Genomic DNA, 26986 nt, shown 5'->3' with positions numbered 1-26986 from the left:
GTATTGGATGATGCAAAATTATTTTATTTGATTTTATTGTAAAACATTTACATACCTATGTGTATAAAAAAATTTGTTCGAATTATAATAGTGGATAATATATAGACTTCAAGTTTTAATTAATTTTAATCAAAATTTTTTTTAATTATCAAAATGAACAACATTTGAAAGTAACTAAAGTGGTTTTCCATGAGTAAATCTGGTGATTAAGTCAAAAGTCCATTTTGGTTGATCCATAGGAACCATATGCCCTGCATTTCGAACAAGAACTTCTGTTAAATTATCAACGACCTTCACATATCCGGCAACTTCATTTTGAACTTTCCATATTCTTCTCTTGGCCGAAGTGTACTTGGCAGCGCCAGTCCATTGTAATTTTTGTAAATAATTTTCTGTCAAAGGATATGCCACTATGATGTCCAGCTGACCATTGTAGATTAGAACTTTGTAATGTTTCAAAAGATCTTCGATTAATATAGCAAGAGATTGCATAATATCGGATTTCAGATGCTCTTCAACCTTGGTATCTTCAGTGTGAAAAGAACAGTTTCCAACATGTATAGCACGCCTAACGTCGGCTCTCTGAATCCATTCTGACATCCAATCGGAATCATTAGAATCTTGTGTATGCAGGTAGTTGAAGTAATAATTGAAGCCAGTTAAATTTGTGAAAAGCGAGGGTGTTGCGTGGAAGTCCCCATTGAGTAGAAGATCAAAAATATCAGCAGCTTCGTTAAACTTTTTCTGCTGAATGAAATCACGAGCTTTCTTTTCATACAAGTTAAAGGTATTTCTTCCATTCAGGTCTATCAATCCCAGTTGATATAAATAATCACCATAGACAAGTTGATTTTCCGGATCTGTTAGTCCATTTCCTATTGCTAATCCTTTTAGATTGATTTTCAAATCTGCTTTGATATTATAGTCTTTTATAGCATGGGAAACTGCGGGAACATATTTTCCTCCGTAAGACTCGCCAGTTACGAAGAAATCATTCTTTTGAAATTCATGGAACAACTGGAAGAATTGCACTAAAGCGGTATGGACATCGCGTCCCACATCCGTCTCATTGTTGGCATATCCTTTAATGTCCTTGGTGAAACTATAACCTGTTCCGACTGGATTATCGAAGTACAGTAAATTGTGATTCATATTCCAAGAGTATTTTCTCATTTGAAGAGTTTTGTTTTTTGTAACGCGGAAAGGTCCATTTTCCAAAAATAGTCCAAACATCGACGTAGCTCCTGGACCCCCCTGAAGCCATAGAACAACGGGTGCGTTGACAGGATCAACCTATTTCAAATTTATTGTCTTATGTTAATAATTTATTTTACCATGTATTATGGATGAAGGAACCAATTCTATTGTATTGTAAATTACATTTTATTTCAATATGATCACCAGTTCAAGTTTTTTTCTTCTCTGAGAGAAAACATACTTGCAATCTGCTATAAAAATTACGCCACTAACTGCATATTATTTGTATTATCATTTCATGTCGTGAAAATCACATTGTTTCTTGTTTTAATAATTTAAAAACATTTGCTTCCCATCTATGTGTAAAAGAATAGTTTTAAAAATCTGATAATTTTAAAATTGCTAAAATTATTTTAATAAGATTAAACTTTAAGATACGACGCAATACATTTTTATTGATGATTTATGAACTCTGGAATTAGGGTTTACTGCAATAATTTTTCGTAATACTAATTGTCTTTTTGTCTTTTAACAATAAAATTGGTTACTTCATTTTATTATATCTATAGGTGCATATTATAAAATTCAAAACTCATATTTCAACTTTTATAATAGTTTCATATTCTGTACAAAATACACAAGAAAAATATTAATTTGGCTATAATTTAAAAAGAAATATGAAATGAATATAACATCGTATTTTACATTAAACAGTTTTCAACTTTATATAAATATGCCTGATAATCTTTCGTGCTATTATTAATAGCACTTTTCTTTCAATAATTATATTTTCTTTAAAAGGAATAAAGCATTACTCATGACAGTAGATTTAGTAAAATTCCTAACCTGAGCCGGGAAGAACCAAAAGAACATATTAGATCCATAGTCCTTATTGACAGTGAAGTATCCGGAATAACTGTTTATTCCTTCTATTTCGGCATGTTCAACGGACGATTTTTCTCTTGCTTCGTTAATTTTTCCACTTTCAATTAAAGGTGTTAATAACAATGGTTCTCCTACATCTTCTTTAGGGGATGTGTGATAACTTTTTAATTTTGGATAAACATTTATAAAACTTGCATAACTGTTAACTGAAAAAACTGACAAAAAAAGGAAAACAACGTATTTCATTTTTGAATACTTTTACAAATTCGATGGTGATCCTTACTTGCGCACAGTTAAAGTTCAACTGATCTGATGATGAACTGATGAGTCATAAGAGGCAGAATTCTTTTATAGGTTATCATGCTTTCCTTGTTTATTATTTTCAAATAAACTGACAGACTCGTATACAGATTAGTTGAATAAAAAAAGCGTCAGTTTTTAATGAATATTAAAATTATTTCTATTTTTTAAATAGAAAAACTAATATTTTTTAAAGAATTTTTAATTCATTATTATTATTCTACCGGCATGTAAGGTTCATAAAATAAATCCAAATTTTTTAAAAATGTAAGAAACTTTATTTAAAAAACGATTAATACCACGTTGAAAGTCTTGAAATAAAAAAAAATTTTCATTGGGCATAAAATGGAAAAGGCAGTTGCATTTAATGTTCCGTCTAATCTTTCGTCATCCAATAAGGCACGCAATTGAATGTACCTCCAAAATATTTCAAGAATATAAGGCACATTATTAACACATTACATGATGAATGACAACATTTTAACAATTAAATCTAAAAGTAATACAATTTTTTTAGACTATTCAGTCCATGACTATTTGTAATAATTTTATGTTTGAATTTAAGAAATTAAAAATATTTAATAATAAATTAAAAATATCACAAATTAACTTCGAGACTTTTTATTTTAAGTTTTAAAGCAATATTTTCTTCTTTCATTATTATAGATTCGTCGACCTTTCTTTGCAATTCTTCGTTTCTTAATTTCAAAATAATAATGTCCTCTCGCATTCGTTCATTTTCCTCGACTAATTTTTTTAATCGCGATGTATCTCTGCTGGGATGCATTTCCCTTGTTAAATCCTCCGTTTGAATTAACAAATGTTTAATGAGATTTGCTTGCGAATTGATATGCAATTCCTGCATTGCTCTTAAGATTTTGGTGCTTTCCTGTTTCGAGTGCGAGGATATACATTCTTTCACGGCATTTAATAAAATTACAGGATCATTGGCCTCCACTTTCTTCAAAGAGGGCAAATTTCTATTCGGAGTCGCATTATCAGAGAGTATATTGTTTTCTTTGCTTGACGGATCAGATGTTCTGCTGGATGGAGTCGAATTACCAGAGCGACGATTGTGCTCTTTGTAAACCTGTCTTGAATCAGAGACTCTGTTTTTTAAAACCTGATGCTTTGTTTTCAACTCTTCGCATTTTAATCTTGTCGATTCGGTAGGTTTAACTCTTGTTTCTAGTGATTTAATTTTTTTATCGATCATTTTAGATTCTATTAGCTGAATTTTTTTCTCCTGTTCAGTTTGTTTTTTAAAATCATGTTGCTTTGTGATTTTTTTCTTTTGATCGTTAATTAATTCTTTTCTATCGACAATACCTGCATTTGTATTTGTGCCTATATTTTCTTTCACTAAGAATTCAAAGTCGTTGCATTTCACTGGTCCACTTGAAGATCTACTCTTTCTTGTTGTTATAAACTGGTTCACCTGCTGATGTCCTAGATCCAGCTCGTCCAGAAAGGAATCATTCATGGTGCTAAAAAATATTTAATTTTATATAATATTGAGTTTTTTTATTTTGATTAGAAATTTTTAAGATTTAAACGATGTTTTGAAATATAAATATTATAACTCTGAATTATAACAGTTGATTTATTCTCACTGTGTTTCCAATACATATATTTTACAACACTCGAATAAAGAATATATTTTTTATTCAGTGCCATACTGAATCGGTTTTAAATATTCTTTTTTTGTAAAAGAGTTCCCCAGTTTAATTTTATTTTACACAAACTATTAAAAAAATGTTTATTTAGAATGGTTTTTATAGGTTATGTTTAATCTAAGTTTTTCAAATAAAAATTATTGTGATCTTAACCAAATTTATAAAAGAAAATACGTACTATTGATCAACTGACAGCTCACAATATTTGTCGTTTTTTAAATCTCAGTTTGATAACAACGACTATCTTTCAATTTTTAAAAATGCATATGGTGCACATTAATATACAATATAGAACTTAAATTAGTCTCTTTAATTCAACAATTATTATTATTGGTATTATAACGTTATTATCAAACCGATATCAAACTTAACCATGTGTTAACCATGTCAATCAGTACTGATAACCTGACTGATGGTAACTGTACTGATGTTAAAACGCCACCTATGCTAAGCTAACAATAAAAATACGAAACTACTTTAGTTCTGCTCCAATGGTAAAACGGGCGGAGTTTCAAATTGAATTACGAGTCTTTTGGTGTCTGCGATACTCTTTTGTTTAATATTGTCGAAATTAACTGCGAATTAAACGGATTGGACAAAAATTAAGAAAAAATAGAATTGATACTTTTTTCACAAATAATTCAATTTTCTAAAAATAAAACATCGGGTTTTGTTTTTAATGTTATTTATTTAAGTTCCCTAGTGAAAGTGTACATATCAAAGTATGAAACTATATGTACTCAAGCATCTTAAGTTATTGTAAAAAATATAATATAAATATTTATTATTTTTGTAAGCAGTAAAAATATAATCACTGCTTATTTATTAATTCTAATAACTTTGAAGCGTTCAAAGAATTATTATTTGCATTTTTCACTTAGAAAAGAAATTCCTTTTTAAAAGTAAACAATAGCCTCAGTAACACATTATCTTTTGACAGATATGTTTGCTGACATTAATTAAATATACATCTGTAAATATAAATTTTATACAGTAGTATTTTACATTGTATATCAAAATTTCTCCAGAGAGCTAATGATTTGAACATTCTGTAAAGCAAACTTTCTATAAAACATAATGTTATGGAAGAAATTCATACTTTACAGTAACGTGAATTTAGAATTGAAGACAGGTTTCCAAACCTACATGAACATAATGTTCTGTTTTGTTTTTTTTCTTTTTGATTTTGTATTTGTTTTGTACAAAAGAATTTTTAGATAACTATCTGACTTTAATATTACTATTTGACAATCATACATCGCGTGGTGGCCTATTTACATTATTATCATTATCATCTTCATTATCAATTTCGTCTTCATCTTCATCTTCATTTCCGGATCGTTCTCCCGGTTCAGGTGGTCTTGTCCACCTATAAACATGTAGAATAATTTAGTAAACACAATATAGAATTAAATTTTTGAATACATTTTTGAATAAGTTTTTGACATAACGTACCGAATTAATGTTTCAGGTGATCGATAAAGGAAGATAAGTTTGGCAAAGAGGTCCTCTTCAAGACACAGGTCTTTACTTTCTCTAACAAGGTAGATATCTAAACACAAACGAAGAATTCTATCGACAAATGGTAAGTCTTCAAACATAATCTTTGGCGCAACATCACTGACTCCTCTTCGAATCACTTGGCTTATCATATACAAAAAGATAGAATAAAAGCCCAATATTCTGTAAATGAATACACAACAATTTTTTTAATTTATTTTCAAATTGCAACACGTAATAAGGGAATGATATTTCTGTTTAAAACTCACCCGAAACCACTTATAAAACTCAAACTTTCAGGAAAGGCCTTTTCATTGAAAAGAAACATCATAATATAATTTCTGTCATTTAATGGTACGTTACTCAAGAGATAATTGTAAATGTCATCAGTGACATTTTCTTGAACAACCCACCACTGTTGATTTGAACAACATGTTAAATTGGTGGTCGATATTTGTAAGCTTATATTACGGTATAGATATTTATTTTTTTTGGTATCTTCATCTTGATGCATGAGATAAGCTGAAAGATTTTTTATATACTTTATTTTCATTTTTGTCCAAATTTAGCGTAAAATTATGAAGAAAAGAAAAGTACCCAAATCTGTTATTTAGAAATTATACCAATACTTACGCAAAAGTGGTGTTCTCATAAGTTGTGGTACTACGTCGGTTATTCTGTTGGTGACTTTCAGAAATTTGGGGAAAGCATTAAGTAATTGCAGTGAAGAATTAGAATTTGAATTTGTACCGTTGCCTACTGACAACAAATCTATAAGTTGCTGTCTCTGAGGATTAAAATTACCATCGACATAAGCTGGTATTTTTATATCTCGCTGAGTAGAAGTAATACCAGAGAAATCTTTCGCGTCAGTCTTTCTTGAAACTGTCCATTCCACGTGAACAGTTACTGAACTGTTTGATTCCAATTCGTTCTTTAATCTGAATAATAAGAGAATAAAATGAGTAAAGTTGAGAAATAATATTATACAATTTATAATGTAAAATGTAATACAACCTTTCTCTATCTGGAGGAGAGATGGACCATAATTTCTTCGAAGATCCACTTAATCTAACAGCAGCAATATCAGAGTTAACGTAATTTTCCAGAAAAGTTACCGCCGTTCTGTCCTGAAGATATATATCTTTGAAAGTCTTATAGTCTTGTTCGGTATATTGGAAAATTGAAGCATCTTGTGCAGACATTGTATAAATCGGCTCGTAAGCTCCAACTCCAATTTTCATTGAAACTTCATAGGGCAAATTCGCTACACCCACTGTTCTTCCGAGGGCAAAGAATAAAAGTGGGAACCATACCAGTCCAATGATAACAAATAAACCAGCTCCACCAACCATGTATTTGCTCATTTGTGCTTTTTTCTGACCACGAGGCTGAGGGAAGTCTTCCTCCACTCCCCTCATACACTGTAAGTTTTACGAGTCATTAAATCGTTGAACGTATTTTAAATCATTTTATTACTTGTAAAAAGCAAACCTTAATTTGATAAATATTGGCATAAATATCCTCCATTTTGAACCAATCCATTACTGTCATAGACGTATCTGTCCAAATCCAGTCCATCACTGCTCTTAGCTCGAACAAAAGGGGTATAATCATAAATCTAAACAAAATTGAAATTGTTTATTGACATTAAAATAACAGACAAGTGAGACAAGTGAATATTAAATTACATTTAAATTCAAAGTACTAAAATAATTTTACCCTTTGAAGAGAATATAATTGATGAAACTGTACTTCTTGCAGAGAAAGTTTCCCAGTATACGTGTTGGATAACCCAATCGTAGTTGATAAGCCGCCAATAAAAGATAAAAACACTTTACCATGTACCAAATTTGGGCTGGATAATTTTCAACAAATTGCCTTAAATGTTTAAAAATAAATATTAGTGCATGCGTATAATTTGATTCATAGTAAATTGTTTTATACAAAATATTTTATAGATAATCATTATGAATATTATGGATAATTGTAGAATTTTACCGTTCAGTTACACTGGGCAATGCGAAAAATATCCAAATGTGAACTCCCAAAATAAGACAATATTGAAATGCCAGTTTGCCAACAATAGATTTTCTTAGGAAGAGAGCTCTGTCTATAACAATGAGTGCAAACTGAATTAAGAGCATTAACAAAAATGGTATGGGAATTCTATTTTCAGCAAGGTAAGCTGTCACACCACCATCCCCTTGCTGAGTCTGGAAAAATAAATATTTATGTATTTTCCATTACTTAACAGTACATTTTTTTTTATTTATTATTAAAGTTATTAATTCCTTTTACGTACTCCAAAGGATGAAAATCCAAAAATTATGAGTATAAAATTGAAGAAATCACAGAAAAACATATAAGCGTAAACATTGGTTCTCTCCTTGCCCTCAGGGTTGAGGATATTTTTAAAGAACACTTTCATCGGTTCAAAGTACGTGGATAATCTAAAGACAATAATTTATGAAAAATTTATAAAATACAGATTTCATAAATTATAATTAATACTTACGTTTTATTTTCACTTTCAACAATTTCTTCATTTAGAGGTTTAATATCTTCAGAATGATATGCATCCACTTTATTGTTTTCTTCGACGGGAGCTTGAGATTGCTCTAAATCACCTTGATACTGAAGATTTTCCACTCCACTTTTGTGAATTTTAATTTCTGTACTAGTACCACTGAAATATTTTATTTTATTATAAAAGTTGAATTTACTATATTTTGTCTAAATTGAAAAATACCCAGTCCTAATGTAAAGTATTAGGTTTACTTACGCCTCTTCATTTTCAATATGTATTTGTGAAGAAGGCTCTCCCTGACCTATTTGTTTGGTGCTTGGTACTATCGTTTTCTTTGGAGTGACTCTTTTCGAACTAATAGATGACCTTGTCCATTGGCCCAAGGACTTTAACATGAATCTGAAGAACAAAATTTATTCGCTTTTATTACTAATTCGGGAATTTTAAATAAATTTTAAAAAAAAGTATTCTCCTACCTATGGAAAAATACCATTAGAAGAAGTAATAAGTCCCATAAAGCATAATCTTGTTTGCGTTCGACGCCAAAAATTCTTGGTCCATACAGTGGATTATTGCTGCTAGCTATTTGATTCCATGGAATTATTTCGAGTTGGAATATGCACTTTACTATCACTATTACCTAAAATAATGAAATTTTAGTTTACTATTTGATTTACTAATTAAAATCCACGTAAAGAATTATATTTACCTCGGTGTACGCTATTAGAGTAATCCAAAATGTTTTTGATGGTCTGGGTATCATCAAAGATCCCCAAAAGAATACCATCAATGGTAATGGTGTTGAAATAATGGAAGAATTTTTTATTTGATGAAGAAAAACCATAAAATAGCACAACAGGGCGGAATGTGCCAAAATTCCGAACCATATTGAAGCTGCCAGTTGAATAATTGGAGGTTGATCTATTTCAGAAAGTTCACCTTCCTCCTTTTCAGTTTGGTCGGGTTGAGAATAAATTGAACTGCACATAAGTACAAATGAATTTAGAAAAAAATATTTAAATTAAAATTAAAACTTTCCGTATTGAAAAAATGGCACTATCGTAATTATTTTGGGGCATTACACAACTATTTTTAAAAATTATTTAGTTTAGCAGATTCCTCCTTTTACATGTTTATTAATGTTTATAAATGATTACTTTTTACTTTTACATCATTACCTCACTCTTTCATTCCTTGCACAATTGATATCTGAATTATTTGATAATTCTGCCTTATTTTCACTGATGAATAAACTAAAAAATAACAAAAAAAATGTTTTCTTTTAAAAAAAATAACCGTGTTTAGTAACAATTGTAAAAGTATTATATATTTGTAATATGATACGAGGGGAAGTTGAAAAGATTTAATTCATAACATATTACAACATTTGTATTAAAAAAAACCTACAGAATGTTGTAAATAAAAACAAAGGATCTATAATAAAATTTGTGCACATAGAACCTCCCGGAACTGAAGGTTTTGTCCACATTAAATCCTTCTTTTACATTAGGTATGCATTTTTATTTCAAGAAGAAATGTAGGAATAATTTTGCAACTATGACATAATAAGATAATTAACAAAGCTCACCTTTCTTGTATTATTGGAATTGGTTGCCATATTTGATTTATACCCAATCGCTTTCCCATTTTGAAATCTGGTTTTGTCTGAAATCAATCAATAATATAATTTCTTTTATATTTTAAGTACATAAAAGTTGATTTTAACAGAGAACGGACCTTTAAAAGTTTCTTCTCTTTTGTAAGAACTTTACGAATATATCGATAGTCATTTGAAAATCGATTTAAATATTTTGTCATTGAAACCATTGTGCTATTTAAGATGGCCCATAGGAACTTAAAGTAAGTTAGTATTGAAGTCTTCCGTTGTTCTTTCTTATTTTTTCCGCACTCGTTATCAATAATTTCTTCGTCATCAGATTCTTTTGATGACTGTGATAAATTCGGGTCCTTTGTTTCCCCCTCCACAACTTTAACTTTCATTGAGTCGTCAGGGTCTTCTGCTTGAACCGCCTAGAGAATTGTTAAAATAAATTTATTAAACTACCTTAAAATAAAATATTAAACATACTGCCATTTTTTTAATTAGACAATTAGATTATTATACATTTATTTATATACATAATTAAGACATGTATTAAGAAGCTTTTTGCAGTCTACATGACAATAGAAAGAGTTGAGTTCCAGCAAAAGACTTAAACCTGCGATACTATACTATTGTTTTATTAAACTATTATTATTGTTGTTAATGTTATTAATGTTCGAAATAGAAGAGCAAGAGTTAGGAAACAAGTAAGTTTGATGATATTTAAATGAAATATGTATAAATGAAGTGTTGCAATAAGAGAAAGACAATAGAATACAAGGTGCTGTACGAATACTTCCATCTCCATTGAAATTATTAATGTAAGTGGATTTTAATTACACTTTCAACTTCAAGTCCATAAATATTGCAATGTAGACACAAAGCCAGCATTACATAACTTTGAAAAATTTGTGTGGAAAGAAACGAAAGAAATTGTGAGCACATTGAGATAAACAAATGAAAATGCTACTACAACAAAAAATATATGCGACGTAGATATATGATAGGCATTCTTAAAGATCTCACATCGACAACCGCGGCGGTGTCAGAGTCAGAACGAGCACTCAGATAAGACATTGAGGACTTCTTGCGCGTCAGAGGTGCACTTTGCCGACGAAGTCGTAGAGCGTCCTTTTGTGTTCCTCCATACAATGCGACGTGTGTAGCTATTTCTATGTCTGTCTTAATCAGGGTGTTCATCAACTGCAATGGTCACTTAGATTTGTCATTTTCAATTCTTACATTCTTTCAAGTCTGTAAGTACCTAACTTGCTGTTTTCTTTACAACTTCGACTTTAAGAAATATTTTATGAAAAAAATGAATGAGTCAATGATAAATGAATGATTTGATTTGATTTGATTTTTAGAGAATAAGAATTTTGAAGATAGATAAGCTATATAAATGTCTGATACCAATTGTGAAGTTCTTCAATAACTGTTTCATTAACATAGAGATAAAAATTAATCAATTAAGAAAAAAATAAAAAAACTAAGTACTTCAGGTGTATACAAACCTCTGAAACTGTCATACGACGGCCACGTACACCTTGCTGTCTTTGTCGATCAGTTTCATTTTCTTCCTTGTCAGGAATCAAGTCGGTGAGATCGTCGTCATCGAGATCATCGAACATGTAATAATCTCCGGACCTAACAGCTATTCAACAAAGTGACTATTAAAATATAAATATTAAATATTTCATTATTAAACACTCAAAGCCATGCATTAGTTATTACTGTTAGAAAAATTGTATATCGAAACAATCTTAATGATTTTCTCCATCATGATAACACAGAGATATCCTGAATATCCCTGTGTTACGAGGGCTTGTTGTTCTTACTTTTTTCTCTTTATACATACACTATTTACATTTTATAAACATAATTATTTTTTTAATTAAAGTCAAGATATTAGGGCATATATTTACATTTGCATTAACTATAAACTGTATGTGACACGCTCTGAAGAAAAATGTGGGAGGAGAATTGAGACTAAAATTATTAAAAAAAAAGTTATTTTATATTTGGCATATCGTAAAGTAATCTGCAAGTGAATTACTTATATTTATATTGGAAAATTAGATAATTTCACGAATTGAAATATTTTTTCAGAGCGCATAATGCATAAAATTATTTTTAAAACTGTACATTGAAAACATAATTTATCAGAGACTGATACAAACCGTGACATTTTTCAAACATAAAAATCTAAAACTTTTTTTGACTGGGGGACCAGTCCGTCTCGAATTTATGCGCATAATTAATACGCCACAGAAAAAATAGTGTACAGTTATTTACATATCATTATGCTTCTATTTTCTATAATGCGAATTAAAAAAAAGATTTGACATTTCTAATCTCAAAAATTGAAGGCAATGAAAATAATCAAGTATAATTTACCCTCTCTATTGGTTCTTGGTGGACGATGTCTATACAACGGTCGTTCTATTGCCGGATATAATGAATCTAAGGAAACACATACAGAGAAATCGAACCAAAATTAGCTAGAAAAGAGCGAAATAATAATAATACATATTATATATACATTGATGCTAATATTATATAAATATATACAGTTTCTGATTAAATTTGAACCAGTGAAAAGTTGTTGACAGCTGCTTCAAGTAGTAAACATTATACTAGAAAATTGTAAAGGGACTTCAAAGATCCACCTGAATATACACCATTTTTATGATGGCAAATGCGTTATACTTTTTATGAGATTAAAAAAAAGTTATATCTATGACAATTTTCTACCTGTTAATTTACACAGTTTCAAATCATTGACGATTCACTGTTTGAAATTTAGTTTTTGTCGCAGTTGCAACTAGTAGACAACTAGTAGACACTAGTTGTGGTTTAGATTGGAACATGCGATTTTCAAATATTTCAAATAAAATAAACCGACTTAGAAAGTTCATAAATAATTATTAAAAGGATTTTTTGTGTACTTTTCAAGTATTTAATTGGTTTTTAACGACAGATTTTATTACTTGCAGTTTGTAACGAAAAATTCAAGTTCCTTTGAAGGCTATTTAAAAAAATAACAAAAATTGTATAAATATTTCTCTCTTGAAATTCAATATAAAGGAGACGTTTCTTTACTAAAAAGGAATAAAGTATTTGCAAAGTACCTATACACAAAAAATTCTTTTAAAGGACTTATAAAGTTTTTTAATCGGGTTAGTTTGATACTATATTATTTTGGAATGTTGGAGTATTTCTTCTTTTTGTTTAGAGGCGCTGTTTACGTGAGAGAGATGTAAAATGAGAGATATTGTAAAAATGATGAACTGTGGAAAGAAAAATTATATTTTACAAAAAGTATAGGAAATTGTTATAGGAAGTTTGTTTAAATGATGTGTTCATCTAGAGCAGAAGCTTGTGTATGAGACAAATTTAACACAAAGACATAGAAAAAAGAACTCTAAAAGAATAAAGAAAACAAGTGTTAGCATTAAAAAAAATTTGAAAGAACAACAAAGTTTTTCTTAGTTATTAGAGAAGTTTGTCTCAAGACTTCCTAAGATTTTACCAAGATGACTATTCATCATCAATTAATGTGCAAGTAACAACTGACAATGTAGCGTGAGAAGCTTATGAACAGGACATTGGAGCAGGCTGAAGATCTTTTGGGTTTGCAGTTACATGTGTGATGAGAGCGGGCGGATCGAGATGTCGAAGAAACAATAGATGCACGAGGAGTCCGAAGTGTATTCATCCAAGTTGCCGAGGGGTCTATAAAACTGGACTGTCGTCGGTGGTTTGATGGATTTGGTGGTTCCGAAGTCTGATGGTAAGGAGGAGGAGAAAATACTGGAAAGGTTTCGTCAGGTGAAGCGCCACGAGGATTTAGTTCACTACTTGGAGGAGAGCCGAAAGAGATTCGTGTCGGTTCGAGATAACCTTCCAAACTCACTGTCATAATGGCGGAATTTGGGGATGGAGCCTGTAAAAGGGATGCGGCTCGCGGAGTTAACGGAGGCTGATCGTCAAAGTCATCATCTTCATCTATAGGTGTCTGATATCCCTGTGGTGGCGTGTGGCCGGATGACACACATGAACTCATGCTAGATGATTTGGCCAAGGGGGCTATTCCTTCGTTTGTGTGCATTAAATACAGAAATGCTTTCTATTAATTATTATTAGTGCATTTTAATATGAAAATTAGTTTTCTTTAAACAGGAAGGGATCCAGACTATGGGTTTTTATGAGGTAATCATTTTTCTTTCCTCTAAATCTAAAGCTACATTTGCCCCCTGGACCCGCGCCTGTTGTATACTTCCTAGGTAACTAAGAGAAATGTGTTTTTGTTTTAGTAGTGAGGTGCAAGTGTCAAAAATATTGGTACTTTACCTATTTTCTGCACAGCAGGTTCAGTGTAACTGGGACCTTGAATTTTTCTTTGATTCGCCTTTATTCTATCCATCTTGAATTTGAGTTTCTGCAGTGCGGCTTTTTCCGTATTTTCCTGTTCAATAATGCGCTTTTCATGTAATTCTTCTAACAATTCCGCACCACGTGAGGCCAATACACTCATAGCTTTTGTTTCATCCACTATATGGAAGAAATAGTAACTTTTGAAAAGTCGTTTCTGCATCAAAAGGAATCCAAAGCATAGTCCATCCCAAACCATGCCAATGTCTTCTCTGGGAACTTGACAAGTTGAAGGATAGTCGGTCCCTGTACTGTGGAACTTCTTAAGACAGGCTATACCCAGTAGTTGAATTACCCAACACGCCGATTTTTCCAACTGAAATATTAGTATTATTTACCGTAAAATTTTACTTTTCATTTAAAAGTTTAATAATTAGGCATAATTTACCTCTTGAATGGCGACACAACCCACTCCTTGAAGCAACGCTTTTGAAAGTATCACCATAACATTATAACCAATGAGTAAGTTCCACCACTTTAATATCGTTTTCACTGGTATCAGGTAAAAGTCACTGCCATGCCACAGAAAAATAAATGCTCCAATGAGGTAACCTAAAGAGAAAATGTTTGTTCGCTTGGTTCCTGCCAAGAACATAATGGACAAAGTTATCCACATTAAACTCATTAGGAATCCTCGTTTAAAAACGTCCAACCAATTGTGAATGTGAGACACATAATCCTTCACGGGATTGACAAAATTTGGCTTCTCCATATCCAAGTAAACTGAGTAGTTGTGACCAGCAACAAATTCTCTACCAGTAGACAAACTGCGTTGTTCAATGTGAAATACCAAACTTTGTCGAACGATCATCATCAATAAAATGAAATCACCTGCAAAATCCATTTTTATTTACAAACTAAATTCAAAGCATTACACCATCTTAATATTTTTGAAAACTAACATATGAGTTTCTTTGGATTCGGTGGAAAATCTGGATCGGGAAAGTACATCCACTCTTGCAGTTGTCTCAGCATGTCTGATGAACTCCAAGGGTAGTCTAAATAAAAGGAATACACTTTTTTTGTACACTATTTACAAATCATTCGATAGTTTAGATTCCATTTCATACTTACGAATGCATAACCAAGTAGGTGGTGCCACTACAAAAGCATATTGAATGGGAATCAAAACGAGAACAAAGCCCTTAAAGAGAGGCCATAATCTCGACAGTGTTTTGCGTTTCAAAGAGAATAATATAATTAACCAAACGCTATATAAAACAGAATAAAAATCAAGTCTCGTTCCAATTAAAGCCACAATTGACATGAGGCAAAATTCAATTCCGAATTTATAGAATCCGAAATTGAAAAGAAATTTAAGACACGGAATAATGCCTCTATCGGCTTCACTTCTGCCTATTTTTGGAAACATAACTTGAGGTGGATCCAGAGGTTCTCCTTTCTCTTGTCTGTAAAACCACTGACGAACAGTGACAATCCCTCTCAGAGTTGTTACTGTAATGATGCCAATGTAGCCTTTTAATAAGTCAGGCAACGCATTTGCTGCAGCTTTTTTGAAACCTATCCACTCGGCAATATTATAAACTGTATTATTTCCATCCAGTGAAGAATCATCATTCGAATAATTTTTCTACAATAATTATAAACCTATTGAGTATTTAACTAACTGAAATCGTTGAAACATTATTTGTATAATTTTTATAATTTTAACTTACACTGCAATTAACATTCCAATTTTCGTGATGAACATATTCTATTTGATAAAGCATTTTAATAACCATGAGAAGAGCAATAACGGCAGCTATGATGTTTATCGACATTATTTGAATATTTCGTCTAAAGTTAATTACTATTACCAATACCACCACAAAAACAAAATTTATGGCACATACCTAAAAATGTAAATATTGAGAAACGCTGATTTAGTGATTTTTACTACTTATTTTACAGAAAGTATTTTTTTAATACTTACATCGTTTGAGCATAATAACATAAGTGATATAAAAATAATTTTTTGCATATGAAGTTCAAAGAACAACCAAACATGGTTATAGAGACTGTACATATGTTTCATTATTTTTCTTAAAAACGCCATCCTCTCTATTTTAGACATTTCTGCACATTGTAAAGACAATAATGTATGAATAAAGATAGTTTTAATTAGTGCTAAATGAACATTAAAAATATATTTGCTTACGCTTCAATTGTCGTAACGTGTATATTGTCGATTCTTCGTCATTATCAGAAAGAAAAACTTGGTTTGGCGAAGCAACGGGTATTGTGTTTGGAGAATATCCAAGACTTGCTCTTCTTGAACTACTTTCTCTTCTATTAATATTTAAACAGAATAGATTTAAATTGAAATAAAATTTTATAGTAAATTTATTAAAAATTTCTATTTATAAATAATTTTTAAATACGTACTGTCTTTCAATATTTGTTATTTCTAGAAAGTCATCATGGAAATAATGAATTTGCATAACAGTAATTATCACGAAAAACGTTGGAGTTAAAAGACGAACAAAAAGATCTTTGGTTTCATATGTTTCTAATCCTATATCATTTTGGCTGTAAGAAAATATAAATTATTTTTTGCTCTTTTTTATAGAAACAGAAAAAAACAGTAAGAATATTTAGTTTATAGCATTTACAGTTCTTTGTTAATATAGATGTATTCCCAATATGTCGGAAAGTTTTGAAACTGATATGTGTAGACCAAGATCAGCATAATAATAGAGTACCCAATCACTGTTAACCAGAATGGATACATCATTCTTCTCCAAGCTTTCCAAGATATCTAAAATAAATTTACAATTAAGAGAAGAAGAAAAATGTAAAACAGTTATAAGCACAATGATGAAACATTACTTGGAATGTAATGACGAAGAAGAGAAACAGAGACATGTATATTATCCTAAAAACGGTCATTCTGCTTCCAGTAATGCCACTTGTGAAAAGCATTATAGCAACTATGGCTATCCAAAATTTTGTCAAGAATTGTTTCAATAGATTTCCGACGTCCTTCATGAACTTGCTTTTGATTTCATGAGAATCTTGATTCATTGCCGTTGTTGCTGCTGTTGATACAGAAACGTGCAATGGAGCAGCTAAATCTCTTATTGTCGAAGATCTTCGTTGCCTTCTTCTTTCGGCCGTGTATTGTCGCATTGTTATCCAAAACATTGACATAAACAGACACTGAAATGAACAATTTGTTATTTTTGAATGGCGCATTCAAAAATGTCATTTCCATTGTAAATAGAATTTTTCATGAACCTTAACAATCAAGTGCCAAGGACTGAGTTGTCCCGGTTTACTAAATCCTATCTCTGCAATGGTTATTCCATGAATGGTATCCGGCAACTCTTCGCTGGTTAAATCCATACTATAAATATATTGAACAAGAAGTAAAAAAGTTGCATAAAATACAATGAATGGCGAACACTTCATCATAGACTCTCGCTTATTAGGCACCATCCAAAGTATAAGAGCCCACATCAGTAGTAAAAAAGTTGTCCAACTATGGTACATTATACTCCAAGTCTGAAAAATAGTTTATTTCTCATTATAAACAGATGAAAAGAATGAATTTGATCCTGTTATTTATATTTACATACCATCATGATAATATTTGTTGCTAGATAAGATGAATTAACAATTAATTGAAAAACTGAATAAATTGCCATTATGATATGTTCAATTATTCCAGGCTTATCCTCAGGAGCACCTGAATAAAATATAATGACATTAAGCATTTTCAAAAGCAATATAATTTTACTAAATTCATACTTTTCAGTAGCGGAATAATTATTTTTAAATTAAAAATGTTAACCTTCACTTAGAGATTGTAACTGAATACTATCGTCCTGTTGTCCATCAGGAACAGTAACGCTTCCCGTTGAATCTTGCAGTAAACCTGATCTTCCTGAGCCAAATCGCATTAACTAAAATTTATGGAAATAAAAATTACCATAAAAGTATTTTTTATGTGGAATTAACAACAATTATATAGGAAATTCATATCTACATAAATGTATACATTTGATTAAATAAAAATAATTAATAATTTACAATTTCTATTACGCGCAAGTACATTTTAAATGAAAATTTCATTATTCTACTGCTGTTTTTTTTTCTCTTTTCTAATGGAAAAAACTGCTTAAGCACATGAAACCTCAACCAATATTAAATAGTCATAGTATAATGCCATACGCAACGTGTTTAAATGACAACTTTTTATGTCTAAGAGTGCAATATAAAAAATTCATCACAAAAGATTTATATCAGACAGGGAAACTCACAGTGGATTAGAAAAAGCATGCTGAGGAAGATGCTGAGGAAGTTTTCTATAGCATGACAAAAAAAATAAATAAAGTTCTTTAAATTGCAATCTCAAACATGTTTCAACTTTATCATTATGACGCAGTTGATATGTACATTTAGTTTTAAAATGTAAAAGTAAAAAACGTGCAGTTAAAATAAGTTAGTAGAGGAGAAATAGAAAATAAAGAATTTGCTTTTATAATAATATACATACGGGAGTTCTTTCCGTAGCCGGTGGTGGTTGTTGAACGACATTCTGCTTCTAAAACACGGCAAACTAAACATAGCGGCATACTAAAAGAAAACAAAAACTAAACTGCAAAGCATTGAAAATGAGAAAGAAACAATATAATCGCGACACTGTTTTGCATGTTCGTCTGCGAATTTTATTTGTTTTATTGTACGTATTTTATCACGAATAATGATCGAGCGCTACATCTCCAAACTGTCTACTAAAGTGTGACGAAGCTGAATAGAAAAATACTCTGTGCCAATTACAACAACAACAAAAAAAAAAAATTTAACAAAATCATGCAGAAGTCTGTCTAACTGGTATCTTACTCGAGCCTTGCGGCGAGCAGATTGCCACCTTTGGGACGGTGTTTTTCGTCTAATTGAAACATGTCTCGACAACGAGGTATCCAAATTTTCCAATTTTCCGCTTAAACATCTATCATTTTTAACCTGCAATACTTTCTTTATAAAAGCTGATAAAAGATAATCCTTACATTTGATTAGTATTTAAAAAAGACCCCTCATGCAAGAGATATGATATAACAAGCATATATTAGTATAGTTGAAATTGAAAAAACACCACAAAAATTTAGAGAATTAGTTACTAAAATGAGGAAAATTAGTTTTACCATCTCAGTACAAGCGAGAAAAGGTAGATGTATAACCATTAAAAGGACTAAGAGTAGCTAGTTTTTTTTCTTTAAATTGACAATATTATATTATTCCATGTGTAAATTGAATATTAAACAAATAATTAAGGTCAGGTGAGGTAAATACAATCAGTAATTTAATTTAATTAGAAAATTTTGAAGTAAATACGGCATAAAAATTTAAATCTTTAATCATCTCGATATTAATTTACACAATTAAAATTGCATTCCCCTTAAATGTTTAAAAACAACGCCTGCTTGTATTTACCCCTAAATTTCAGGACAGTTGAAAAATTGATAAGCAAAAGTTAGTTTTATCTTTTTCATGTTACCTATATTTTCTACCACCCCATAAAATTGTTCAAGGAAAGTGAAATAACTATAACGTATAACTTAATGCAAAAGAAAACCGAAAGAACTTATATTATTGTTAGCATTTACTCCAGCTGACCCTATATCTGCGTGTGTATTAATTATTTCTTTGAATTGTTTTTTCAATTAATTTAATCATACATTTTATGCATATTTCTTTCTCAATTACAGTTTGAGTTTTTTTAGAGCACATAATTTATGTTATCAATAACTTACCGGCTTTATTGCGAGAAACTGTGATTGCAAAGCTAGAATGTAATACAGCCAGAAGAGTCTCAATGAGTATCCATACATTAAATCATCGGAATCGTCGATGAAATTTATATCACGAGGGTCTGTACAATTTGTGGTGTACATGGCCGTAAGAGCAAAATATCGCGACCACGTACTATTAACTGGTATTAATTCTTGAGGCCACTGATTCTGATACGACAATAAAGTTACAATATGAAGAACGACGACAATCATAACAATTCTGCAAACAATGGCAAAACCTTTGAGTAATTCTCTATTGCATGCCCACCATGTCGCTGCGGCCATAAAGACTACAAAATAAAAGCCACCCTCGACAGAAGGCTTCAAAGACGCTGTCCAGCATAATGAAGCTAGGACCACATATGTTCCGACACTACCCAACAAATTTATCACCTAAAATTTTATAACATTATAATACGTTATTGAATCGTGTATCCGCCGAAATTAATTTCTTTTTGACTTACTTTCGCAGATCTGTCTTCAGTCTTTTTTGTAGATCGCTGTGCGTTTTCTTCTATTGTAGGTACACGAGTTAATTGACGACAAAAATAATAAATTAATAATGTTGTAGGTAAAATTATAATTTCTGGAGCCAACCAGTAAAATATTTCAAACACTGATGCGCTGTCTAGTCTTACTAAGCCTATATGCCTTAGGAGCTTTTCTAGAAATTCACCTGAAAATACCAAACAAAAAATCAATTTGCTAATACAGTTGATTAATAAAGCAAAAAAATAAATTAAAAAATTAAATTTTTAAAATCACTTGACTATAAGTTACGGATTAAAAAGACGAAAGATAGATTTGGATAAGCAGAAGCATTTTTACAATAAAGCAATATTATGTCATAAGATAAATACAAATTGCACTCTTTTCGAAAAACAAAGATATAATATTTCTAGTGCTTCGCATGTTTAATCTGTTATTATAATCAAGGTAAAGTTCTTCTCATACATACAGTTTTTCAGAAAATGTCCATAAGGAGGAAAAGCCAAAAGGACTATGTGAAATGTAATCTGTATTAAAGTTACGATAAATGATAGGCTAAAACATGTTTTCAAATATCGTCCAGTATGTCCCTTCATTGTTATATGGGTAGGAACTGGAATTATTGGAGCACAGAGCATAAGTACTAAGTACACGAGAGATAATCCAACTGGCCTCCATATTACACCTGTTGGTAATTGAAAAATTAATGTTAAAATTTTATAAATTTTATTTTTTTTTTTGCCTTCTGCCGAAATATAATCATTTAAGACAACATTTATCTAGAATATTTTTATAAAAGTGTCATCAAGAGAGAATAAGTCACCGTCCCTGATGTATATAAATAAGAGAGAGAGAGAGAGAGAGAGAGAGAGAAGGTTTACAACTGTAAACAATGGGTGTAAATATACAGTGTCATTAAATTTTATTTTAATTTCGTGCTAGTTTAAGTGAAACGGTCATAAACATTGGAAGCTTTACAAGTTTGCACAGTTAAATAAAATATATTTCGCTTTTAAAGCTTTTCAATCATAGTGAAGAAAATTTATTCGTGATGTCTTTCGCAAAAGCAAAACTTCGAAGATTTAACGACATTCAAAGTAAGTCACTTTTTATATTTCTAATCATAATGAGAATAATCGTAGAATTTTCAACTTTCACTATCAATTATAATTTAATTGAAACTTTTATTAAAGATGATACGCCAGGACCCAATGCATATAGTCCGACTGTTCAATACAAAATAAAAGGCTATGCTTCACAGAAATCTAAAAGATTTGACGATAAAATTATTTCTAAAAGTGAATCATTGATTAAAAAGCCGGTATGACATTTTTATCAAGTTTAGAATAAGTACTTGTTCTATTTGTGTAAAAATAATAATTTTTTTCTTCTATAGAAACAAATGTCAAGAAGAAATCCTAAACCAATAATTCAGTCCACGACTAAATTTAAAGGTCACAAAATTCCGTGTGCTGCTGAGGTAGCGAGACCTGATTTCGAAATAAATCATATCTATATTTTAGAAACTGAAATTGAAAATTTAGAAAATAAAATTTCTGCATGTATGCCCAGTATGAAAAATAAAGTTTCTGACTTGCACGAGGTTTGGGTAAATAAACAATTACTTTTTTTATCTAAGTACATAAAAAAATATCAGTGCAATTCTGATGATGTGTAAAATTTAATTATTATTTATTATTCACTTTTATCTATTATAGAGGGATAAGAAAAAATCGTTGCTTTTTGGTGACACTGAAAAGGCAAAACTCATAGATGACAACTTGAATAATATTCTCAAGGAAATGTCCCACTTGCTAAGTGTTCGTATATATATGTTAATTTAATATTATTATTACGCTATTAAAAATATAAATAATTCTTTTCTTTTCAGAAGTCACAACAAGAAAATTTTCGAGAAATATCATTCATTCAATCCATGAATTCTTGACAAGATTATAAATAATTACATTATAAAACGAAAATTTTTATTTATAACAATATTTTTATAACATAAATTTAAGAAACTGTAAGTATTATTTAAAAAATTGACAAGGCTCTAAGACTTCTAAAATTATTGTAAATACATTTTAATAAATAAAAGCGGCTTTAAGTTTTAATGTTGAATTAATCTCTTAAATGTTATTTTGTTGTCTATTTAGTAAATAACTGTAAAAATTAAATCTTATTTTAAGATAAAACATTATTAACTTTTAAAGAATTAATCAATATATTACGCGAGTTGCAAAAATTACAGCAACGTTAGTGTTCAAGTATTAAAATTTTTCTATTTTTGGAAGTCACAAACCGGAATGACTAGTTTTCAAAATATATGCATTTCGAAAACCGTCGAAATCCATAAAAATATTCCTATCATTAATACATAGGTGAAGGTTTGTCAATAAAAAAGAATTTGATTTTAATCTTAATTAGAAGTAGAATTTTGAAAGAAAATTCAATAAATTCGTACCTATTATTTGATAAATAATAATATGGTTTACTATTTTATATAGGTAATGTACTTTTTTATAATAAATCAATATGATTTTCAAACACACGTTCAATTCTTTAGTCATCACTAGTTTATCTACATAATTATGAAGAATGCAGTATACGTATACATATATAATTTTTTCACACGCGTATTATACAAACTGAAGGTTTATTATATCATAAGACTTTTTTACGTTATTTTGTTTCGAGAAACAGAAAAAGTCCTCTTTTAATAAAGAAGAAAATTAATAATTAAAATCATCATTTCTATTTTTGTAAAATATGTATTAAAAATTTATATTGATTACTCTCGAATACTAAGAATTCAAGTTTTTCAATCCTTCACTGATAATATGTATTAATAATAATTAGTATACATCTGAGGAATTTAATATCTAAAAGTTTAATCATTTTTTTTCCACCTTAAATTATACATTTGAATCAGTGAAATTTCACTGGTGTATTAGTTGGTATTTTAACTACTGAAGCAATTCAGTAAGCGTTATTCAATTAAAATTAAATTACATCTCACTGAATACCAGTGGAATTATTAAAACTGATTTAAGTAAGTAGTGATTCAGTAATCAGTAATATATTTACTCTCAGCAATAGATAAAATAGCTTTGACTGTTTAAATATGTCTCACTGCAGCTAAAATACTATTTCTATTTTACCATTTTAAAAATATGGAAATTCAAAAAAATTAAGTAATTGCTATAAAAATAAAATTGAAAACTTACTTCCAGCGAGAACTGCAGGAAGAATAACCCTCACTAGGGTCAGATTCAACCAATATTTTCCCATTGTTTTCATTTGGCACCCTTCTTGTCCTGAAATGTTAATGAAAACTTTTGCAATGAGAGTAATTAACGTTAATCAAACAGGCATCACGGTATCATTTCTCAAGTACAATATGTTTTCTACCATGTGTACGTTAAAAAACCTTATTTATAGATAATCTCTCTGATTATATCTAAATTATATACTTCAAATTTCTGTTTCACAAATAACACTAATAATAATTAAAAGCAGATTATTTTCATTTTATCTTCTATTACTACACTTGTTGTAAACTGTTGTTAGAAACAAAATAACAAAAAACAAATAAGAAGACGTCCAGATTTCGAAAAATGTTATAATTTTTTTTTTACGTTTGTGTTCTTTTCTGACAAATAGGATTTAAAGTAGCTTTAAGAAATGTCGAACAAAGATTATAAATAAATTATTATTAATCAAACATTTTGAACTTACATTACAGAGATGTAAGAAACGTTTTTATTGTTTTATGCTAAATATTAATTTAAATTATTAGTGAAATTCAACGGTAAAATATTTAAGTTTATATAATTGATTAATATTGAAGAAAACTTTACTCAATGAAACATATAATTAAATTATATCATTTAATTAGCCAAATGATTCTGTAGAATTCTGTAATTGATATAAAATGAAAACATCTTCTTTTCTTATATTGTGAAATGAAACTATTTCTATAAGCGAGGGGAACTATTTTCCAAGTATCTTATACATAATATAGTATGATATATAATAATTATAGTATATGTATAGGTGTGTATAGTTTTGTTTATTATTGTTTTCCGTCAGAAAAAGGCATTTGTTTCCTTATTAAACTCAGACTTTTTAAATAATTACAAAAAATTAAACTAATTTAAATTAAATACTTATTAAATTTTGTAAAGTTACATTATTTTTAATTAAAATAAAAAATTTTACTAAGGGATAATTTAAATCCAGTGTTAAAAATATACTCATGTCGTGTATATATGTATATACATGTAACATTATTATGACTTCGTGTTTGAAACGAGAAATTTTACTTTGGTTTATTTTCATATACATGTGCTCCAAAATATACTTAACAAGATTGAATGGCGCTTTTACTATGCTTTACAAAAACAACACAATTTTTAATGACACGTGCATGATTAGTTTTATTTATAAACTGATTTTCTATTTTTACAACCAAACATTTTGTTCTCATCACTTTTCTAGAAATTGTGGAATTTATTTCAGAAATTTAATAAAATTTTGCAGAAGATTATACCCATAAAAATTTAAAACTGATTTTGAGAAAAATTTATAAAACCAATAAACAACGGTGACTGATAAAAGAAACATGACAGTAATGTTCAAAGAATTTATGCATTTTCTTCTGAAATCTTCCTGTATATCCTCAATATTCTGGAATAAATTCTATAGAATAAATTCTAGAATATTTCTCGCGAACGGAATTTTTTTACTTGACAATAACAAGGAAAAGGAAAATTTAACATTTAAAAACTTTATAATTTAAACGTTTTGTATACGTGACGTGATGTTATTGCAATAAAATTTGATTTTGAGGAAGAAATAAATAAATTTCGTCCATTTGAACGTTCAGAGCATTATAGAGACATTTATGTCTGATGTATAAAAAAAATATAAATTGATCGAAAACACAATATTAACTTAGTATATAATTTTCACATTATATTACATATTATACGCATTTTTAGCTATCTTGCATATCTTCTAAAGAGCCATGATTGTCTGAATGCAAACAGTGTCACACCCATAAATTATTCAAAGTTGTAAAAGGTGCGTTTTAATTTCCGTGCGTGTGGCACGCGACACGGGGAGATTAATTAATGTAACATAAAATGACATGCTTTAAGTCACATTAAAGTTTTTTTACAATTGAATACTGCATTTTCTTTTTTATTTTTTAAATTAATATTTCCCCTTTTATAGTAATATTCGTCTCATCACCTACGTATATGCATGTTATTAAAATATAACTTCAAATTATCAAGCTGCATGTCTCATTAAGTAGATGATGATAATATTCTAGAACTAAACATTAATTTAAAGAGTGGGCGATCTACGAATTAGTATATTTTTCGAAATTAATTTTTCTCGTAATGTATATTAATTATTTTTAAGTCAAGCATTCTAGATTTTTCAACTTTTATTTGAACGATTTGAACAAAAAAAGTTAAAAATTTATTCTAAAACATGCTCACATATGAAGTAATACCTACTAAAGATAATTTTATGTGCCCGTTTGCTATATCGGTATCTTTTGTTTAAAAACATTTGTCTATTCTTTCTGCATTGCTGTGTTGATTTTTATCTTTTTTGTGCAAATGAAAAGTAAAAAATGATTCACACCTACTATTTATTCTTTTTTTAATTCTATGAAAAATAGTCAGACTGAAAAAAAAATTCCTTTGCAAAATTGTAAATTCCCGGCTTCATCATTAACAGGTGCTACTCTTGAAATAACTTTAAGCACCGAACTTATTTTTCTAATTTATTTTTAATGTTTAAATTTCTATATGTATAAAGAATGACGAATTTAAATAAACATGGGACTTTTTACTATACACGTACAATAGATAATTTATATTATTGTCACGTTTCTGGAAAATTAAAAATACGTACAAAGGAAGCATATAGAATTATAATGATAAAATACTATTATTTATATAGCAATAATTTTTTTTAAATTAATAAAATTGGTTTTGTCTTTTATTTAACATATTTATACAACTTTCTGTAAACTTGCATGGTAAATTAAAAGAATTTTAGGTAAATAAATAGTAAGCTAATGTGTATTTAAATAATACCTGTTAGAGAGAATAATGTGCACTTTCTCAAAGTGCAACCATTCCAAAATTTCCTCCCAATACTCCAGTTGACGTGTGGGTTTCCAAATACACAACATGCGTTTTTTAATTCTTTCACACCACTAAAAAATTTCTTTTTAATTATCAAATATTAGAATCACATTTTATCCATCACTATTCACTTCTTAGTTTTAAGAAGAATTAATTTAACTTCAAACCGGCATGTTGAAAGCTCGAGGCTTATCTTCGTTTCAACAATAACTTTTGTTTTACTAAAAAAGGTCTCTTAAGACGTTAACATTCGATAACGTTCGACCACTTTCGACTGCCGTTCCGTATAATAAATTTAACAAACAGCTTAATTCTTTTGCCATCTATACCATCTATACATAAACCGAGGTGTTGTCAGCTGTCGTGAATTACCAACTGACAATAAGGTATCTGGCCGTACATACCTG

The 26986-nt window shown here is 29.6% G+C and overlaps 3 protein-coding genes across 8 annotated transcripts; all 3 read right to left on the bottom strand.

Annotated features, from left to right (window-relative positions):
• Nucleotides 1-3: 3 nt before the first annotated feature.
• LOC122501702 (venom serine carboxypeptidase) lies at nucleotides 4-2400 on the bottom strand. Its single transcript, XM_043611382.1, has 2 exons — nucleotides 2044-2400; nucleotides 4-1293 (listed from the first exon to the last, which is right to left on the bottom strand). Exons 1-2 carry the CDS (start codon nucleotides 2326-2328, stop codon nucleotides 175-177), a joined length of 1404 nt encoding a protein of 467 aa, XP_043467317.1. The 5' UTR covers nucleotides 2329-2400; the 3' UTR covers nucleotides 4-174.
• Nucleotides 2401-2637: 237 nt separating this feature from the next.
• Nucleotides 2638-4469, bottom strand: LOC122501704. Its single transcript, XM_043611384.1, has 2 exons — nucleotides 4237-4469; nucleotides 2638-3869 (listed from the first exon to the last, which is right to left on the bottom strand). The coding sequence occupies exon 2, from the start codon at nucleotides 3863-3865 to the stop codon at nucleotides 2981-2983; it is 885 nt and encodes a 294-aa protein (XP_043467319.1). The 5' UTR covers nucleotides 3866-3869; nucleotides 4237-4469; the 3' UTR covers nucleotides 2638-2980.
• Nucleotides 4470-4726: 257 nt separating this feature from the next.
• LOC122501697 (piezo-type mechanosensitive ion channel component) lies at nucleotides 4727-26929 on the bottom strand. 6 transcript variants are annotated; one of them, XM_043611360.1, is made up of 38 exons: nucleotides 26529-26926; nucleotides 23640-23729; nucleotides 20879-21094; nucleotides 20385-20596; nucleotides 19882-20313; nucleotides 18971-19093; nucleotides 17919-18030; nucleotides 17704-17813; nucleotides 17363-17629; nucleotides 16955-17284; nucleotides 16738-16883; nucleotides 16511-16654; nucleotides 16284-16414; nucleotides 16059-16201; nucleotides 15802-15978; nucleotides 15200-15716; nucleotides 15028-15123; nucleotides 14514-14956; nucleotides 14045-14441; nucleotides 12089-12154; nucleotides 11206-11345; nucleotides 10718-10894; nucleotides 9826-10119; nucleotides 9677-9753; nucleotides 9267-9341; nucleotides 8798-9068; nucleotides 8565-8728; nucleotides 8344-8487; nucleotides 8077-8247; nucleotides 7864-8011; nucleotides 7560-7774; nucleotides 7281-7439; nucleotides 7053-7179; nucleotides 6576-6982; nucleotides 6192-6499; nucleotides 5828-6080; nucleotides 5514-5741; nucleotides 4727-5427 (listed from the first exon to the last, which is right to left on the bottom strand). In XM_043611360.1, exons 2-38 carry the CDS (start codon nucleotides 23710-23712, stop codon nucleotides 5310-5312), a joined length of 7611 nt encoding a protein of 2536 aa, XP_043467295.1. In that variant the 5' UTR covers nucleotides 23713-23729; nucleotides 26529-26926; the 3' UTR covers nucleotides 4727-5309. The 6 variants fall into 6 exon arrangements, with proteins under 6 accessions (XP_043467295.1, XP_043467297.1, XP_043467296.1 ...); XM_043611362.1 differs by lacking the exon at nucleotides 18971-19093 and adding an exon at nucleotides 18624-18671 and having other exon boundaries at nucleotides 26529-26914; XM_043611361.1 differs by lacking the exon at nucleotides 12089-12154 and having other exon boundaries at nucleotides 26529-26929.
• Between the last annotated feature and the right edge of the window lie 57 nt (nucleotides 26930-26986).

Source organism: Leptopilina heterotoma, unplaced genomic scaffold (genome assembly GCF_015476425.1).
Source record: "Leptopilina heterotoma isolate Lh14 unplaced genomic scaffold, ASM1547642v1 Lhet_212, whole genome shotgun sequence".
Taxonomy (NCBI): Eukaryota; Metazoa; Arthropoda; class Insecta; order Hymenoptera; family Figitidae; genus Leptopilina; species Leptopilina heterotoma.
The sequence above is the reverse complement of the archived record's forward strand: the minus strand, read 5'-3'. Positions and strand labels throughout refer to the sequence as shown.

Excerpts from the sequence above, each read along its gene's own strand:
- LOC122501702 (XM_043611382.1), bottom strand. The coding sequence starts at position 2,328 with ATGAAATACGTTGTTTTCCTTTTTTTGTCAGTTTTTTCAGTTAACAGT. Across the intron at positions 1,294-2,043 it reads TTTGGTTCTTCCCGGCTCAG|GTTGATCCTGTCAACGCACC; the intron begins GTTAGGAATTTT and ends AATTTGAAATAG.
- LOC122501704 (XM_043611384.1), bottom strand. The coding sequence starts at position 3,865 with ATGAATGATTCCTTTCTGGACGAGCTGGATCTAGGACATCAGCAGGTG.
- LOC122501697 (XM_043611360.1), bottom strand. The coding sequence starts at position 23,712 with ATGAAAACAATGGGAAAATATTGGTTGAATCTGACCCTAGTGAGGGTT. Across the intron at positions 8,488-8,564 it reads CTAATGGTATTTTTCCATAG|ATTCATGTTAAAGTCCTTGG; the intron begins GTAGGAGAATAC and ends TTTGTTCTTCAG. Across the intron at positions 7,775-7,863 it reads TTGGATTTTCATCCTTTGGA|ACTCAGCAAGGGGATGGTGG; the intron begins GTACGTAAAAGG and ends TTATTTTTCCAG.